This window comes from Rhagoletis pomonella, unplaced genomic scaffold (genome assembly GCF_013731165.1).
Source record: "Rhagoletis pomonella isolate Grant_MI unplaced genomic scaffold, Rhpom_1.0 Rhpom_scaffold_00025, whole genome shotgun sequence".
NCBI lineage: Eukaryota > Metazoa > Arthropoda > Insecta > Diptera > Tephritidae > Rhagoletis > Rhagoletis pomonella.
Genome location: NW_023458579.1, coordinates 707,873 through 728,595, shown reverse-complemented (window position 1 = coordinate 728,595; position 20,723 = coordinate 707,873). Strand labels below are relative to the sequence as shown.

Below are 20,723 nucleotides of genomic sequence, written 5' to 3'. Positions count from 1 at the left end.
AAATTAATAAACTTACCATCACCTTCGTTTTCCATTTAAACTTTTATTTAACACGCTTTGTTTTCAGCTTTAACAAGCAATTGAAGTAAGCACTATAAAACACCGAACGCAATTCTGTTTACAAATGAAGCAAACAAATTCAACTTCGATGACTCCCCGAATAACGGTGAATTGCATATTACAACAACAAAATTCATTTTTGGTTGTTTTGGAGTGTTGACTAGATTTCAAAAACAACAACATATTTCGTGAGTGGAAACATTTTGACTTTTGGCCAACGAAATGAAATTTCCGACCATAGTGCGGCCGAGTAATCATAGTCAACTTATGTATAGTAGTCAAAAAAATTATAGTCCCACCAAATTTTGTTAAGTTTTAAAATATTATTTTTGTTGTTATTTAATTTTGGTAAGTTTTTTATAGTTCATTCTTTAACAATATCCGTATAAATACAAGTTTAAAGGCAGTGTCACACGATTGGGTATTTGCCGAAATTTGGTGCAAATCGTATCGCAATTGTGTGAATACCCAAATATTTTTCTTTATCCCAATGACGAAAAATAATTTGTTGAAAGTTTTCAAAAGAAGATTGCTGTATTGTGCCAATCTTTTGACTACAAAAAAAATTGTCCCAATTTTTTTATTTTGCCCCAATAGCCTAATATAAAAATGCGCAATTCTGTACAAATGTAACAATCGAGTGGCACTGCTCTAATCATTTTTGCAATTAAAAAAAAAAAAATCAACAAATCTTCGTAAAAATTTAGAGCTTTTAATTAGATTATGAGTATGCGGTTTTGTAGCCCATTGAATTCTAGTAGAATGAAGTACAAGTTTCCAATGGATAAAAATTACGGTAGATTTTTTAGAATTTTAAAAAAAGCTGGGAATTTTGTTCGAAAGTTTGTTGAATTTTTTAATATTGCAAAAAGTTGGAAACTTCGATTTTCACGGGGTTGGTTAAAGAATGAACTATATTTTTACAAAAAAAAATAACCAAAATTAAATAACAACAAAAATAATACGTTATATATAACCTCCCTAGATTTTTGGGATATCGTTCTCACAATCCCGGGATCCCGGGAGTAGTCTATATTGTTTGAGGAGCTCTCCCACCATAAAATAAATAATAAGTAAATGGGTTTAAAACCTACTTTATTATTTGAAGTTATATTTTTATTTTTTCTCTCTGACGTCAGGATTTATTTTAAAGGACATTGTAATTTCAAACATATGAAATAAAGAAAGGACGGATAGGTAATTTTTTAAGCTGATAAAGTTCGAACGACCAAATTCGAGGATGTTATCGAGTTTATATAAGTCCTTAACATATAATTTTTTCAAAAACAAATATTGCGAAATTTCAGGGATACAATTTTAAAAAGACATTTTCAATACTTACCAGTCCTCATGCACCAAAAAATTTAACCGGCTTAAATTCTACAGAATTCCCTCTTTAATTTGGAACTCATTTCACTGAATTTTTTAAATAATTTTTTAGTTACTGACGTCAGAGTGAAAAACTAAAAACTCAATTTTACTATATTTGGCCCATGGTTTCGCGAATATATTGTTTTTGTGTGCAAAATTTACTATAGCACGGTGTTATATGTATGATGAGCTAGACAATCACAAAAAAAAAATATTAATTACTTATTAAATAAAAAAAAGAAATACAGCCATCAATGGTCAAGAAAAGGAATTTCTATAATTGCCATCAGTGCAAATCACAATCCCTAAAAAAGGCGGGGATCCCAGATTAATCTTCCTAATATGTACATAACAAAATTTAAAAATAATCTATCCCAGGCTATCTTCAGGAAACTCAGTAATAATTCCCATTTTTTAATACTAACGATGTTTTATTGGGCCCCCATTGCATTTTCCGGGGTTTTTGGCGGACCTATAAACTATAGTTAGTATAAAAAATGGTTAAATAAACAATTGGGTATTATTATTTAAAGTCTCCTGAAGATAACCTGAGTTTTCTGATCGAAAATTATTGATTTTCAAGAATTCTACGAAAATTTGTTTTTTTCCTCTAAATATTTTTTGATTTTCAAAATAAAAAAAATTGGGTAGGTAGGTAGTAGTGTATTTTTTCGGTAAAGAAGAATCCTAGGGGTGGGAGCATAAACATTCCGACTTTACTTTTTCACATGCACATTTGGACCACCCCAATGTACATACATACGTGCAGTTGAACGTTTTTGTCTGCGTTGCCTCATACCCCTATCTATTAACAAATCTCCATTTTTATCGCATCAAGAGAATTGCGTTGTTTTGCAATTCGTTTCTATTACAACTGAGCTGGCGTTTTCTATGCCTCAATATGTTTGACGCTCCTGCTAAGTGTTAAACTTGTGTCTACTTACATTTGTATATACATACTATATATATATACTTTATAAATTCGTATGTATACTCAAACTTAAGTTCATCTGCTAACAATATGTAGTTATGTATATACTTATATATATGTATATGTATGTACATATGTGTGTAGATACACTTGTGGTCAGCTGATTAAGTTAAGTAACATTTTGACAGTTTTGGTTATTTTTATTTTGTCTATTTAATGTTTAAAATTTTTTTTATAAAAGTCTGACACATTACAAAACCAGCGCCACATAAATCCACACTTCAAACTTCGTACACAAATTATAAAAATTCAACAAACTTTTAACAATTACACCCAAAAATTTTTTTTCTTTTCACCCACCAAACAATTTGTGTTGCCAGCAATAAGAAAATGTGTCGCCCTCGGAAACAAATTTATTGCCGGTAATATTGCCATCGAATCGATTTCGATGAGTCGCCAATTTGTTGCCATTGACGATTGTTGCCTATTTCTCATGTTTTGCATGGTGGGCATTTTCTTCCATATGAAAGTAATTGCCGAGCATACTTTATATGGAAGAAAATGATAACACCGTCAGCCAAAAAAAAATATTAAAAGTCAACGCGATTCTCTATCCCCTTGAGATTTGCACTTTAACCAGTTTACTTAAACTAAGTTTAAACTGGCACTGAAAAACTGGCCCTTAATAAGCTGACCACAAGGGTACATACATATATGTATATGTTGTACATCACATACATATGTATGAACATTGAATTGTTCGTTGGCCCGGCAGTATTTAGTGAGTCATATTTTTCTCTTTATTATAAACAACATCTACAAAAGCAGAAACCTGAAAATTCAGCTAAGCAGCAACAAATACCATCAGAACACAAGTAAATACACACGAAATAGCATGTATGTTTATAAACAATGCCACTATCCCATACATACATACTTATGTATACATATATGCATGTGTTTGCGTGTAATTCGAAGTGAGGCGCAGGGTTGTAAATTACAAATATCTTTTGTACATATTATTTGTTTTATTTAAATTTAAAAATGTTTACATCAATGATCATAAAATAATCGTTAAATTTCAAGTAACAACGAAGGGAGAACCAGAAAAGCCACAATCATAATTTACATGACGTTTGCGTCCAGCCAGGGAAATGAAAGTCTTTTTTTAAATAAATTTTTTACGTAAATTATCAACTTAAGAATTCATGATTTTCTCAGCTATATAGTGAAATTTTCTTCACCCTCACTGTCATACATATGTGCGTATGTACCTACGTACTTTTAAACATTGCGCTGGATTTCATCTAAAAACTGGTCGAAAAGGAAAATGATGCAAATGTAAGCGAGAAACAAACAAACACAAACCAAAACAGTTGGCGAAGAAACTCTCTTCTCTTTGCTTGTGAATTTCAATTCGCATTGCTGTTTGATTTTATGTACAAACGTAAATGCGAAAATACTCGTCCATTCGATGCAACACTGTTCAAACTTAACACAACCAGCCAGTCATCCATTCTCTACACTCAAACAGCAAAAGCAGTTCTGCTACGTTGTCGTTGTGTGCGCGGAAATTAGCTTATGGTAGCAGTTTATGTATTAAAACGTTTGTGTCAGTGTGTCTCGGTTGTATCTTTTGAGTGTCACAAATAAAATACAAGAAAGGAGTTTAATTTCATAAAAAAATTGTTAAGATGCACGATCCAAGAAACTATTTTCCAAAAAATTACCACTCCACTGGAATTGGTTTGGTGAACTTAGCTGCTCTCGGCTATAATAAAAATGAAAAAATCAATAGTGAGCCACCGACGACTGGTCTTTATCCGGCATTGCCGTATCCAATTGCACCTACGAATCCCATCGCAGCCAGCCTGAGTTATGGCATGCCAATGCCACCATCAGAAGTGCCTGATGTTAAAAATTCAGCACAATATCCACCACAACAATCGCTGTATCCGACCTTGGGGGCGCAGAATGTGATTTACCCCTCTGGCACACCGCAACCGTATGCGTCATACCCTACGGCACCGTATCCGGCGTCTACGGCGCCAAATTTGCCATATCCGTCGATGCCAACTGGTATGCCAATGCCATATAGTGTGCTTCCGCCATCGTCTCCGTCCAGCCTCTATCCGACTATTCCAACGCTGCCAGATGGTGCAATGCCAACATATGGAGGCGGTGGCGGTTGCCTCGTTAGTGAAGCAGCGAATGATAAGCTACCATCGCCGGATGAGGAGCCTTCTGTAGGTGTACCGGAGATACCATTTTCTGCTGTAAAGGTGCCTGAAAGCGAAAATATGTTCTGGATGAAGGAGAAAACTCGTGAGCTTCGTTCTCAAGATGATTCACATGTGCCATACGAAACACTACGCAGCAGTTGCTTAGATAATGGTACTCTTTTTGAGGATCCAGCTTTTCCAGCCAAAAATGACTCACTGATGTTTTCACGTCGTCCCGACCGCTGCCTTGATTGGTTACGTCCACATGAAATTGCCGATAATCCACAGTTTTTTGTTGATGGTTATTCACGCTTTGATGTGCAACAAGGAGAATTGGGTGACTGTTGGCTACTAGCAGCAGCGGCAAATTTAACTTCAGATCCGAACATGTTCTTCCATGTGGTGCCACCTGATCAAAGTTTTGAAGACAATTATGCGGGGATATTCCATTTCTGTTTCTGGCAGTACGGTAAATGGGTGGAAGTCGTAATTGATGATCGCCTTCCTACATACCGTGGAGAGCTAATATACATGCATTCAACGGAGCGTAACGAGTTCTGGAGTGCATTGTTAGAAAAGGCCTATGCTAAATTACATGGTTCATATGAAGCACTTAAAGGTGGTACTACTTGTGAGGCTATGGAAGACTTTACGGGTGGTGTTACGGAATGGTACGATTTGAAAGAAGCACCACCGAATCTTTTTAATATTCTTGATAAAGCCATGAAACGCAATTCATTAATGGGCTGTTCATTGGAACCCGATCCAAATGTGTTTGAAGCAGAAACTCCACATGGCCTTATTCGTGGTCATGCCTACTCCATATCGCGAGTATGCATGATCGATATTCATACGCCAAATCGTCAAGGAAAGTTACCTATGATACGCATGCGTAATCCTTGGGGCAATGATGCGGAATGGAAGGGGCCATTTAGTGATAACTCCCCAGAATGGCGTTACATACCTGAATCACAGAAACAAGAGCTCGGACTTACTTTTGATGCAGATGGAGAGTTTTGGATGCCTTTTCAAGAGTTCCTCAATAATTTCGATCGTGTTGAAATCTGTAATTTGTCACCAGACTCGTTGACCGAAGATCAACAACATAACGGAAAACGGAAATGGGAGCTGCAAATGTTTGAAGGCGAATGGACAGCCGGTGTTACAGCGGGCGGCTGTCGTAATTTCCTCGAGACTTTCTGGCATAACCCCCAATATGTGATCACCCTTACCGATCCTGATGAAGATGACGATGATGGCAAATGTACTGTTATAGTCGCACTTATGCAGAAGAATCGGCGTTCCAAGCGCAATCGTGGTATGGAATGTCTGACCATCGGGTTCGCCATTTACCATTTAACAGATCGCGACATGGAGACTAGGCCGCAAGGTTTAAATTTTTTCAAATACCGTGCTTCAGTTGCGCGTTCTCCGCATTTTATAAATACTCGCGAAGTATGCGCACGCTTCAAATTGCCGCCAGGCACTTATCTAATTGTTCCGTCGACCTTTGATCCCAATGAAGAGGGCGAGTACATTATACGTGTGTTCTCTGAAACGGCAAATACTATGGATGAGAATGACGATTCAGTTGGGTATTGCGATGTGGATGATCGTATAAAACCAAACATACCGCCACGTAGAGAAGAGGATCCGCAACGTGAGAATCTGCGTCGTCTTTTCAAGAGCATTGCTGGTAGCGATATGGAAGTAGATTGGATGGAACTCAAGCGCATACTTGATCACTCACTGAGGGATGTGATGGTAGATGAAAATACGTTTTCAAAGGATGCGTGCCGTTCAATGGTCGCGATGATGGACAAGGATCAATCCGGAAACTTGGGCTTCGAAGAGTTCGAATTATTACTCACCGACATTGCCAAATGGAAAGCAGTATTCAAATTTTATGATCACGATCATAGCGGCCAAATAGAAAGTTTCCAATTGCGTGACGCACTCAATTCGGCCGGTTACCGTCTTAATAATCGGGTCCTGAATGCGCTCGGTCGCCGTTACACGTCACGCGAAGGCCAAATAACCTTCGATGACTTTTTGATGTGCGCGGTAAAGACGAAAACATACATTGACATATTCCGCGAACGCGACACTGACGAATTGAATCGAGCGACATTTAGTATGGATGAATGGCTCGAACGCACCGCCTACTCGTAGACGAGAGAAATAACGTTGGCTGCTAGCTGGGAAAACCGGTTTTGTTGCTACTGCTTTATACGATGTTGGTGCTATGCCGGCGATGTATTGGTTGCGTACGAGTTGTAATGTGAAGTGTTACCTGCCTTTACCAATAATTTTGTATTTCTTTATAAATATATATTGTATATTAAGTATTTTGAATTCCATCATTTTCATCAATTCATACTGGCTTTTGAGTATGAAAAAGAAAAATTAAAAAAGAAGTATTCGATGCTTACACATAAATGCTCAACAAAAAAAAATCCTACAAAACAAATGCAAATTTTCAAACTTTGAGCGAAAATAACAAATAAAGAGATGCTGATACAATGAATAAAGCCAGTTTTCTCATGCACGTAATCGTCTCAATATGTCCATATACGGTCAGCGTCAAAAATATGCATACCCTAACGTTTTGGCTATTTTCTTTTTCTGAATTCTCCTTCCAAATTTTTATAATTTTTTTATAAAAATATAGTTCATTCAACAGCAAAAACACAATAATAATTTTTTTTAATCTCATAGAACTCTGAAAAATTCAAGAAATACGAAGAAATTTTCAACAAAGTGTTGAATTTTTCAACTAGATTTCTTAGAAAAATTTTCAGTATGCAGTTTTGCAGCCCATCAGTACAAGCATCAAGTCGCTAAAAATTACCGTTGATTTTTGAGAGGTTTTTTGTCCAGGGTATTGCGTATTTTCTTTCATATAAAAATAGATTTTGTTTATGCGTTATATGGAAGAAAATGCGGAACACCCTCGACAAAAAAATTCTCAAAAATCAACAGTAATTTTTAGCGGCTGCATACAAAAATTTTTTCTAATGCCGAATTTCCAGTAGGCATTGAAATGACAAAAAATGTATGCCATTTAAAAAAATGTCATGTAGAAATGAACTTAATCACAATTTTTTTTACGTAATGACACGATTATTTATTAATGCCCAACTTTGTCAGCTGGAAAAGCTTTTTCCAGCTCTCAAGAAAAACGAATAATGCATATAAAATGGCGGGCAAGAAATAGAAAAGAAATTTTCTTCTATCAAAATTTCTTAAATCAGTTTGCAGCTCTCAGGAAAACAAGTATTTTTAAGCAAAAGACACAACCGACTATTCTCATATAAATATTTAGGAGCACCGTTAATTTTTTCATGATCAATAGAATAGAAGAAAATTTCTTTTCCATTTCTTATGCGTCATTTTATATGAATTTTTCGTTTTTCTTGAGAGCTCTTAAAAGTTTAACTGCGAATGAAAACATTGTCCTAAAAATATGCAATGCATACTTACGTACTATTGTTTTGTACACTTAACAGCCTCAAAGAGTTTACTACTGATATGTACTTATCCAGGATTCGAAGATTTAATTTGCAATCCAACTTCGAATTCGTTCCACCAATATGAGCTACGTAATAAAAATAAAAATTCAGTAAAAGTTTTCGGTATTCGAAATATTCTGCCTTATCCTGAGTTTCGCCTGAAAAAAATTTCACCCGAAAATTTGTCATCCGCCCATAGTAAAACCATGGAAACCAAAAGTGAAAAGTGAACCGGTTCGGGGAAAATGAAACTCATGATAAGGCCGATTAAAAAATTAGGCAATCGTGAAAAATCACCATCTCCATCGAAAACCAGAAACCAGAAATCGAGGAAAATGAACATTAAACTCTGTTTTAACGTTTTCACGTGGTCCAAAGTTATGCGGTAGCATACATAAAAAAAAAAAATATTTCGACGAATTGATAACCTCCCCCTGTTTTTGAAGTCGGTTAAAAATGTTTGAATTCTTCGTTAATTTTATGTAAGTGCAATTTGTGAAACTTTAAAAAGTTTATTTATTTATCACATACTGTACATAAAACTAGCATAAATGTATTTTAAAGGGCATATTATTTGAAGCAAATTTTCAGTATTTTCTGGTGATATACATATCTTTAGAAGCATAAGTAAAAAATGCTTTTGGAATTTTTTTTCTAGGTTTATGAGAAGTTGGTAATAATATTCAATTGATTAAAAAATAAAAATTCTTATAAAACAAGAATCGAAATTTTACAAACTGACCACTTAATTTTGTTGCCCAATAAGTTCTCTAATTGCTATCGAAAAATCATAAGATTCGAATGAATGGTTGCTGAAATATTGCAAAAAGTGTAAAAGCCTGCACAAAAATTTATTTGCAAAGAACTCATCAAGAAAATAAAATTAACGCAAAAGCTTTGGTGTCAATATTGCACACCATGTTAACTTTCAAAATCAGCCAATGAAATATAAAAAATTGAAATGTCAACTTTGGATGACCCACTTCAGAAAACTTGACTCTTATACTACGTTCAAATTGACGAGCTAAACATGTTAAATGGGCTTAAACCAGTTAAATGAACGAAACATGTTCATAAACCAGTTAAATCGCATGCAATTGTTGTTGGAAAATTGATCCAGTTAAATCAAGTTCTGAACACATTGAAAACGACGAGCTACCGACCACAGCTTCCAATTTGTCATCTTTATTATCTAAGCGCTTTGTCGATGGCGACATGATTTCTTTGAACGCGGCAGCGACATCATGAATTTGTATGAGTTTGACATAAAAGAAGAGGAAGAACCTTATCTGTCGCCAGAAAAATAGAAATAGATCTAATCTGGCCACAACCACAGCCGTCGCGTAGCCCGGTCGTCGCCAAAATAATTATCTACATAAGAGTACGTGTTAAAATAATTTGACAGCTGTGGTTTGTAGCTCGTCGTTTTCATTGTGTTCGGGCTATCATTTAACTCGTTTGAAAACCAGTTCAGAGTTGTATCAGAAAGCTTTCTGCCCCGGCCAATCAGAAAGACCCAAAAGCTTTCATTTGACACGCCAACGTTCAAAAAATGCATATTTTGAAAAATATTAAAAATTAAAAATTATCAGAAAATATAAAAATTGTATGCATGTCTTCCCGCCAAAAAAGATGCCAAGGCGGTAATTAGTTATTTCCCATGAGGTCTCATCGTACGCAGAGATAAATAGTGCATACGAACTAAAAATTTTGAAGCCTCTAAGTAATCCGTATGCGTTAATATCATGAACCAGACATTCGCACAAAAAAATTGAAACACAAAAGCTTGATTTTAAATATTTTTTTTCGAATTTTTATTGGTAATCAAACAACCGTCAAAGTTAACTCCAAATGTTCAATGTGGACGATTGTGTTTTCCAAAAAGCTCTTTTTCATTTAACAAGTTAAATGGGGCCAATTTGAACATAATATTATTGTTTAAATTTCTAAAAGAAATTTCACTAGTAGCATCTCATTTTCCTTCTGTTGATTTAACTTTTTTCCAGGAATTCGTCTTTAAATAGGCATTTTTGTTTACAGTTTACTAAAAAGTTTTAAACTTTGTTTACTTATATGGATTCTAAAACCAACAAAAAAAAGTACACACAGCTTGCTGTTTTTTGCTCTGGTGCTATCACCTGTCCAATGTGCTGTGGTGCCTGGCAATCTTCAAATTTTGTGAAGAGAGAAGAACTCATTAGGCGAAGCTAGGCCAAAAATATTATTGCTGATTTTATGAAGGATTGTATCTTCCACATGAGAAACTCTAAATAAGACGCCTTCCAGGAAAATCTTGTAAAAGTAGAGAAGTTCTTCAAGATCGAAGGAAAGTTGATCCCTTCAAAGGTACGCGTTGCAGTTCAGCTCCTTCCGGATGCTATGCACTGCATTGTGCTTGGTCGAAATCTGAGTCTGAAGATAATCCGTTGAAAACAACTTCTACTTCAAAAGTAGTCGGATATTTTCATCATGTTTCTCTGCCTAAAAATATTTGTAACAAATTTTGCTGGAAAAAATCCAGAGACCGTAAATAACATTTACTTTTTCTCAACAGCTAAACTTGGGCAGATATTTTTAAGTCAAAAATAAAAGTCCTTTCCTAATAATAAAGAAACCGATTATCCAAATTAAACAAGTTTGGTATCAACTGAAAGAGGACTAAAATAGCTTTAAAACTGAAATATTTAAACGAGGAAAGCCAGCTATTGAAAAATATTAAAAAAAAAAAAATGTTTTTTTATTACCATAGAACAAACCTTGGGTCAGCTATATGCATTTCTTTTGTATGAAATTATAAAAAAAAAATATAAATAGAAGTGGTAGCTTTCGATCGTTATTTCTGTTTAAAAGCTATTTAAGTTCTCTTTCATCTGGTACCAAATTTGTTTAATTTGGATAAGCGGTTTGTTTACTATCCGGAAAGACTTTTATTTCGAACTTGATAAATATATGGCCAAGTTTGACTGTTGGCAAAAAATAACTGCTATTTACGGTCCCTGAAAAAACCCCGAGCACAAAGCAAAAAGTTATGGAAAAGTATTCTACAATTGTGTGATGTTACAACTGAATATTTGCTCTCACAAAAGTTTGAAAAATATATGCCAAATAAAGACGCTGTTTCAGAGCTAATAAATCTAGGATAATTGGAAAAGGTTTTGGGGAAAATTTGGGAAAATTATTTTATGTCCGTATTCAGCTGCCATAAATATGGTCACCGTAGGTATAGTACAATCCTATGAGGTGAGCATTAAAATTCCGACTTTACTTATTTTGGACAACCCCAAAGTATATACAACAGTGATGCACAGCGCTGGCAGAGCTTCCAATACAAGCGAAAAATTTTTGTCTCAGTATGTGTGTATTCAACAAAGCAACCTGCGCATGAACTGGTTACTGCATGAAGTTGAGAACACAATATAACCAATATATGTCATAATATAATACAATTAGGGGATTCACAAAACGTGTTAAGCGTCGTAAAATCTTAAAATCGTAAAATTTCACAATGGTTAAAATTTTGTTGTTGTCTTGGATAGATAAAGATATTAAAATAATACAACTCTGCATGTTATGTGTTCAGTGTGTTATAACTGATCAGCTGATTTCTGTTTACCTCATTGTGCTTGTGCTTCTTCTTCTGCGCTGCATACCAAAGGAAATTTTTGAAGTCGAAAAATAAAGAACTTTAATATTTAAACAAATGCAGAACGTTAGTGAAGTAAAGGTAAATTAATGCACATGCATATGTAAATACTGATGCTGAATTACTCTTACAAAATGAATTTTCAGGCAAAGACAATGCGGGTGCGCTGCAATCCTACAAAGAAGTGGGCAGTGGCGGAAAAAAACGCTTTGGTGCAATTCTTGTTGGCAAATAGAGATTTTGAGGTTGGTTATTTGAAAAATGAAATTCTAGACCTTTAAAACTCTTTAAATTTTGTTTTAGAGACTAATAGCTGAAATTTATTACACCAGGTTTGTTATGGAGTATAATGTTGTAGTGGAGGGGAAGGCACTGCGCTCGAATGTTCGCTATATGCGCTCTACCTATAACAAAGCCAAAGGATGGGAGGACTCAACCGGTTCAGGGAGTATGGATGGAGAAACCATTAAATGTAATTCTAGTGAATTACTTATTTAAGTTCACCGAATAATACGTATTTACCTTTTTTTACATTTTTTCTTTCAGCTGTCCTGCTTAAGAAGTGCACCTTCTTTTATGAATTAGAAGAAATTTTACATCGACATCTTTAATAACTGAAAATTTACCTGAAATGATTACTGAAAACGAACGAGTCGCTTCAACGAGCCGCAAGGGCATATATTCAAGAACCGCAGTTTCCGACATTTTACAATTTCAGTCAGAAAGCATAAAATAGACCGGGACATGATTTTGAGGGAGAAGGAGATAGAGATTAGGCAAAGGGAATTAGTGCTAAAAGAAAGGGAAATAGAACTTAAAGAAAAGTAAGAATAGATACCCAAAGATAAGGAAATGGAAATGAAATGAAGAGAACTCAATAGCCAAGAAAAAATCAAAATTACGGAATTAGAAATGAAGGAAATATTGGCGATGGAAGAATTTAAGCGTAAATAAACAAACATTCTGAAAAAGTGCAGAAGTCTAAAGTTAAAAAAAAAACGAAGCGTTAGTGTTATAATAATAACTGAAACTAATAGGAATAATTATCACACATTTTAAGTTTTAGCGAATTTACATACATCCCTATGCAGTCACTCACACTCAAATTGAGACAGGAAATTCTTTATAATTGTATAGCGCATTATGGCATTTTTTTATTACATATTAGTATTTCATAACAATATATCGAGGGCTTATATTCAATACCTCTATCTGCAATTATCACAAAAACTACTTTGTTACAACCCATCTGGGACGTACCTGTCATCACTGATCTTAGACTTTGCAATGCAATAGTAAATGCGTATGTCAAGCGTTATACAAGGTCAGCAGTAACATCACCGATGACAGTTAAGTATTAGGTAGATTTTTATATCAGAATCTAAATTTTGCAGAAAAGTGCAGATAGAGGGTATTGAATATAAGCCCTCGATATGTAAGTACTTCAATTCAAACGATGACCATCAAAGGCCAGATCTTTACTCAAAACTTTGGGAAATACAAGAAATATCTATACTAATTGCTATCTTGCAATAGGTATGCACTACTTGGTACTCGAAATAATTTATAAAAAAATTTAACTTTTTATAAGTTTCCCAAGGATTTGCATAATGTACATATCTATATTAATAAAAATGTTGTGTTCGTATGTCACGGTCGTCAAAACTCGAGAACGGCTGAACCGATTTGAATAATTTCTTTTTTGTATTGTTCGGTATAATACCAGAACCAATGATACCGCAAAAAGGGTTGCCACCTATTTGAAAATTTTTAAACCCAAATATATTGATAAAATTAACGAATTATTACTATATGGGTATTAGGTTAAACAGGGTTAAGAAAGATAACTGTTGGAAGTATCTTTTACGAGGGTTGCCACCTATTTCAAAATTTTAACTCAGTTTAATTAATAAAAATAAATTAAATGTTGCAATGTGGGTACAAAATTAAGTAGGTTTATGAAAGATAACTGCTGGAAATGCTTTTGAGGAGGGTTGCCAGCTATTTGAAAATTTTAACTCAGTTAAATTGATAAAGCAAATAAAATATTGCCATGTGGTTTTTTACTAAAGAGTTTTAAGAAGGCTTACAGCCGAAAATATGTTTGAAGAGGGTTGCAACCTGTTTGAAAATTTAACTAAATTTAATTCATAAAATAAATGACATATTACAATATAGGTATCAAATTAAAGGAGTTTAAGAAAGGTGATAGTCGGAAATATTTGGAGGAGGGCTGAAAATTTTAACTCAATTAAATTGATAAAATAAATGAAATATTGCCATGTGGGTATCAAACTAAAGAGTTTTAAGAAGGCTTACAGCCGAAACTATGAGAAACTTTGAGGAGGGTTACTACCTGTTTGAAGATCTAACTAAGTTTAATTTATGAAATAAATCACATTACAATATAGGTATCAAATTAAAGAGGCTTAAGAAAGATGACTGTAGGAAATACTTTTGAGGAGGGCTGCGACCTATTTTTATTTTAGCTCAGTTAAATTGACAAAATAAATGAAATATTGCAATGTGGGTATTAAACTTTAGATTTTTAAGAAGGATTACAGCCGAAAATAAGTTTGAGAAGGGTTGCCACCTGTTGGAAAATTTGACTCAATATAATTGATCAAATAAATGGCTTATTACAATAAAGGTATCAAATTAAAGAAGTTTAAAAAACAGACTGTAGGAAATATTTTTGAGAAATTTGAAAATTTTAGCTCAGTTAAATTGATAAAATAATTGAAAAAATGCAATGTGGGCAATAAACTTTAGATTTTTAAGAAGGCTTGCAGTCGAAAATATGTAGGAAGAGGGTTGCCCCCTGTTTGAAATTTAACTCAATTTAATTGATAAAATAAATGACTTATTGCAATAAAGGTATCAACTTAAAGACGTTGACTGTTGGAAATATTTTTAAGGAGGGTTGCCACCTATTTGAAAATTTTAACTCAGTTAAATTGATTAAAGAAATGAAATATTGCAATATGGGTATCAAACTAAAGAGCTTTAAGAAGACTTACGGTCCAAAATATGTTTGAAGAGGTTTGCCACCTGTTTGAAAATAAAACTTCATTAAGTTGATAAAATAACTGAAATGTTACAATATGAGTACCAAACGAAAGGTATATAAGGAATCTTGATTTGGAAATACTCTCAATAGAATTATGCAATATATAAAAGTAAACTAAAAATATTTGAATTAAATGAAATATTACATAACTGGTTCGAAACGGAAAGCGTTTGGGAAAGCTTTACAAGAGAAATTTTTTGTTAATGTTTTCACTTATCCAAATCCGGATAGTTAAAATGAAGAGAGAGTTTACAACATCTTATCAAACGGAGTGATCATATTATCAACGAAGATTTGGTATACAAATTACGCTTAGATAAAAATTAATAAATGTAAAATGTATTTGACATTAATAATAAGAGAGTTTTACAATTTCCAATTTCAATACAATGGATATTACTTAGTGTTTTGTAAGTTTCTATTTTGAATGAAAAAATTATAGATTGTAGTTTATTTAAAGAAAAATTAATAGAGATACTTGGCGACGACACAACCACGACGACTGAGACCAACTTCCTCCGACGACGACTTACTTCGACTGCCTCACAACTTTAACAACTTGCTTTCGACTTCCACTTCCTTCTATAGCTTCGGCTTCTTCTTGTCACTGCTTTCTTCTTTGCTGTGTTACCAACAGTACCTTTTTACATAAATAACAACCAGAGATCGAAAATAACCGTCACCAAGTGTCCCGTATGGTGTTTACCACTGACACAAACACTCGTCTCTCAAGCTAAGAGTGTTTCTCACCGTGGCAAATCACTCTGTGCGATCTTTTTGTGTTTTTTTCGTTGTGGGTTATTTATCACCTGCTAAAATTTCCCTTGGGCAAAAACACTTTGGCAGGGACTTTTATTTTTAAGTGTCTTAATTTGTGGGTTATTGTAGGACTGAAAAATATAAGTGGGGGTAATAAGTGGAAGCAAAGCGCTAGGCATTTCTTTACACGACATATACGTACACATACATGTGCGAACATTTATTACAAAGAAGAGAGCGTGCACATTCTTATTATGATACACCGAAAATAAGCTATTTTATTTAATTGATAAAGAAAAGGATAAAGGCAAAGGTAATAATAAAAACAAAAACAAAGATGCGTACAGATAAATGCAAAAATGAAGACCAAGGTAAATTTAAAAATTTTACTAATATAAGGGCAAAGGTGAAGGGGAATATGTAATGTAGAAATTGATAAACATAAAGATGATAAAGATAAATATGAAGAAAAGATGAGGATAAGTACCGATGAAAATAAAGGAGGAAAGATTAAAATAAAGGTAACTATAAAGAAAAGGATACAGAGTCACAGATACTCAACTTGGGAACTATTTCGGGATTTTCGGTATTCTCGGGACTTATCGGTATAATGATCGATATTTTTTATCGATTTTGTTATCGATATTTTTATCGATTTTGTTATCGATATTTTTATCGAGTTTGTTATCGATATTTTAACCGATTTCGTTATCGATAATGTTATCGACTTTATTATCGTTATTGTTATCGAGTTTGTTATCGATTTGGGTTTCGATTTTGTTATCGATATTTTTATTGATTTTGTTATCGATCTGAGTATCGATTTGGGTATAGATTTTATTATCGATATTTTAATCGTCTTTGTTATCGATATTTTAATCGATTTTGTTATCGATCTGAGTATCGGTTTGGGTATCGACTTTATTTTCGATATTTTAATCGATTTTGTTTTCGATTTTTTAATCGATTTTGTTATCGATTTGGGTATCGATTTTGTTATCGATGTTGTTATCGAAGATCCCGAAAATCCTGAAGTCTCGAGAATTCCGAAAAATTTAGGGACAGTCTGGCAAAGCGCTAGTTCCGCCCTCCAAATTTCAGAACCGTCTCGGAAGTACCGCAAAAGGGATGCAGAGCTGGACGGGTGAAACTCATATCTTTCTAGTTGCGCTGTCAATCAATGTTACTCATCCTGGTCATGTGAAAGCTGGCAAAAGATGGACAAATATACCATACCATAGTATTTTTTCGATTTTCTTAGACCCTAAACCTAATAACAAACTGTTTTCGATTATTTAATTATGTAATTCTCTAGTTTATAGGGCAACTGCTAAAATATTTCCAAAAAAGTCGTTATTGGTAACATTAATGTAATTTTTATACATATATACGTACGTATAAAATTGAATGCAAAATATAACCATAAAATTTAGTTCAGTTACACTTAACAGCAAAAGTCTGCGTACACCATTTCTTTTTTAAATATTCACTGTTATTTAGAGTTAAAATTTGTTTGTTATTATTTTATAAAAATATGATTATGCTTAAAACAAAGTAATGTAAACCGTGTTCTAAAACTTTATACAAAACAAAGTTAAATTGTACGATTTTTCATCAAAAATTTTGACCTTTTAATCAGATTAAAAAAAATAAACTAAAGTGGTAAACAATCTCACTTTGAAATGGGGGTGCTATTGATATGATCGATAATGTACATACGTAAATATATCACTGAGCACCCGAAATTTGTAGTTATGCAGTGATTTTTTTTTAATTTCCGATGTTTTTCATTTTAAATATTTATCGTTAAGTTTTTTATCTAAGAACTATGTCTCATACTCCATAAACCATTTTAATTCAAATTCCTAACTGTGCTGCAAACTTGACAACTTTAAAAAACTGTCTTCAAATCTCAAATTTTTTAATCATAGATTTTTTTATAAATATCAAATTTTAGTGTAGTGAAGTGTAATCTTGCATCTTAAACGAAAATATTTAAATAAGAGAATACCTTCAAGTCGTGCGTAGAAAGAGTTATAAAAAATCAACGCGATTAATTATTCTAAAATTTAATGAGCTACAGAACTGCATATTTATAAACTCTGATTTTAAAATATTGAAGTTTTTATAACAGTTTCTAGAATTCTACTCAATTTCCAACACAGTTAGAAACGTGAATTTAGATGTTTATGTTATAATACTTATGAGCCATCCTTAAATAAAAAATTTATAAAAACTATTTAGCATGAAAACCACTGTGAATATTCAACATTCTATATATTCTTATTAGATGCCGAAGAGTCTATATATTACATTTCAATACAATTTAACGCTACGTTATCACAAATAAGCATTCAATATATCACAATTTTTCTAATTTTTTGACACAACTTAGTTCAGATTTTTAGTTATAACTATCACAGAAACAGCCATTATACGTAAACCATATAAAATATTTTTAAGAATAACGGGTTTTAGAAAATGAAGGAATAACTGATACTAATTTTAAAGCACAGTTTGCCTCAAAAAGTAAATTAGTGCAAAATAAATAGCTCTTTAGTCATGAAATGAAGTATTTTTTATTTACAAAATTGTATGCGTACTTATTTAATTACAGTATTTAAAGAAAAGGCTCCATACTATACTTCTTGGAACCAGTTCAAAACTAAACACATTTGTTCTAGCCCGGAAGTGACCCTTTTTGAACTATCTAGGAACTGTTGTTATATGAACTGTCTCAGAACCGTCTAAGCCAGAGTCAGTTCAGAACAAGTTCAAAAGTTCTGCAGAGGGCGACAATTGTCACTTCGTAGGACATCGCCATGTTAAAAAAGACAGGGCAAAGCATTGAGTTGGGATAGGTGAAGAACCAGTACCGTCCCTTTTCAGGCTAGCTCAACGCAAGGGAACTGTTGCGTATTATATCGCAAAAAATCTACACGCCCTCTATTTCTCTGGGCTATATGTATGTTCAGACATTTATATATTTTAAGTATGAATACTACATATACATACAGTCACTCACACTCAAAGTGCGGCATCAAATTTATGGCAGTGCGCGTCGCGTCATTATTTTATAAAGGAAATTAGTTCATACTTATCTATGTATTTCAGAAAACATACATATAAGTACATATGTACATTATGCAAATCCTTGGGAAACTTATAAAAAGTTAAATTTTTTTATCAATTATTTCGAGTACCAAGTAGTGCATACCTATTGCAAGATAGCAATTAGTATAGATATTTCTTGTATTTCCCAAAGTTTTGAGTAAAGATCTGGCCTTTGATGGTCATCGTTTGAATTGAAGTACTTACATATCGAGGGCTTATATTCAATACCCTCTATCTGCACTTTTCTGCAAAATTTAGATTCTGATATAAAAATCTACCTAATACTTAACTGTCATCGGTGATGTTAGTGCTGACCTTGTATAACGCTTGACATACGCATTTACTATTGCATTGCAAAGTCTAAGATCAGTGATGTCAGGTACGTCCCAGATGGGTTGTAACATCACAAAGTAGTTTTTGTGATAATTGCAGATAGAGGTATTGAATATAAGCCCTCGATATATTGTTATGAAATACTAATATGTAATAAAAAATGCCATAATGCGCTATACAATTATAAAGAATTTCCTGTCTCAATTTGAGTGTGAGTGACTGCATAGGGATGTATGTAAATTCGCTAAAACTTAAAATGTGTGATAATTATTGCTATTAGTTTCAGTTATTATTATAACACTAACTCTTCGGTTTTTTTTTTTTAACGTTACACTTCTGCACTTTTTCAGAATGTTTGTTTATTTACGCTTAAATTCTTCCATCGCCAATATTTCCTTCATTTCTAATTCCGTAATTTTGATTTTTTCTTGGCTATTGAGTTCTCTTCATTTCATTTCCATTTTCTTATCTTTGGGTATCTATTCTTACTTTTCTTTAAGTTATATTTCCCTTTCTTTTAGCACAAATTCCCTTTGCCTAATCTCTATCTACTTCTCCCTCAAAATCATGTCCTGGTATATTTTATGCTTTCTGACTGAAATTGTAAAATGTCGGAAACTGCGGTTCTTGAATATATGCCCTTGCGGCTCGTTGAAGCGACTCGTTCGTTTTCAGTAATCATTTCAGGTAAATTTTCAGTTATTAAAGATGTCGATGTAAAATTTCTTCTAATTCATAAAAGAAGGTGCACTTCTTAAGCAGGACAGCTGAAAGAAAAAATGTAAAAAAGGTAAATACGTATTATTCGGTGAACTTAAATAAGTAATTCACTAGAATTACATTTAATGGTTTCTCCATCCATACTCCCTGAACCGGTTGAATCCTCCCATCCTTTGGCTTTGTTATAGGTAGAGCGCATATAGCGAACATTCGAGCGCACTGCCTTCCCCTCCACTGCAACATTATACTCCATAACAAATCTGGTGTAATAAATTTCAGCTATTAGTCTCTAAAACAAAATTTAAAGAGTTTTAAAGGTCTAGAATTTCATTTTTCAAATAACCAACCTCAAAATCTCTATTTGCCAACAAGAATTGCACCAAAGCGTTTTTTTCCGCCACTGCCCACTTCTTTGTAGGATTGCAGCGCACCCGCATTATCTTTGCCTGAAAATTCATTTTGTAAGAGTAATTCAGCATCAGTATTTACATACGCATGTGCATTAATTTACCTTTACTTCACTAACGTTCTGCATTTGTTTAAATATTAAAGTTCTTTATTTTTCGACTTCAAAAATTTCCTTTGGTATGCAGCGCAGAAGAAGAAGCACAAGCACAATGAGGTAAACAGAAATCAGCTGATCAGTTATAACACACTGAACACATAACATGCAGAGTTGTATTATTTTAATATCTTTATCTATCCAAGACAACAACAAAATTTTTTTAACCATTGTGAAATTTTACGCTTTTATGATTTTACGACGCTTAACACGTTTTGTGAATCCCCTAATTGTATTATATTATGTCATATATTGGTTATATTGTGTTCTCAACTTCATGCAGTAAACAGTTCATGCGCAGGTTGCTTTGTTGAATACACACATACTGAGACAAAAATTTTTCGCTTGTATTGGAAGCTCTGCCCGCGCTGTGCATCACTGTTGTATATACTTTGGGGTTGTCCAAAATAAGTAAAGTCGGAATTT

The 20,723-nt window shown here is 33.5% G+C and overlaps 2 protein-coding genes across 3 annotated transcripts; both read left to right on the top strand.

Moving 5' to 3' along the window:
* Positions 1 to 3,455: 3,455 nt before the first annotated feature.
* LOC118749640 (calpain-B) lies at positions 3,456 to 6,939 on the top strand. The gene has a single exon (XM_036484442.1). The coding sequence runs from the start codon at positions 4,057 to 4,059 to the stop codon at positions 6,754 to 6,756; it is 2,700 nt and encodes an 899-aa protein (XP_036340335.1). The 5' UTR covers positions 3,456 to 4,056; the 3' UTR covers positions 6,757 to 6,939.
* Positions 6,940 to 10,986: 4,047 nt separating this feature from the next.
* LOC118749639 lies at positions 10,987 to 13,350 on the top strand. Of its 2 annotated transcripts, XM_036484441.1 has the most exons (4): positions 10,987 to 11,820; positions 11,886 to 11,984; positions 12,043 to 12,211; positions 12,286 to 13,350. In XM_036484441.1, the coding sequence occupies exons 1-4, from the start codon at positions 11,797 to 11,799 to the stop codon at positions 12,348 to 12,350; spliced, it is 357 nt and encodes a 118-aa protein (XP_036340334.1). In that variant the 5' UTR covers positions 10,987 to 11,796; the 3' UTR covers positions 12,351 to 13,350. The 2 variants fall into 2 exon arrangements, with proteins under 2 accessions (XP_036340334.1, XP_036340333.1); XM_036484440.1 differs by having other exon boundaries at positions 10,987 to 11,984.
* The last annotated feature ends 7,373 nt before the right edge of the window (positions 13,351 to 20,723 follow it).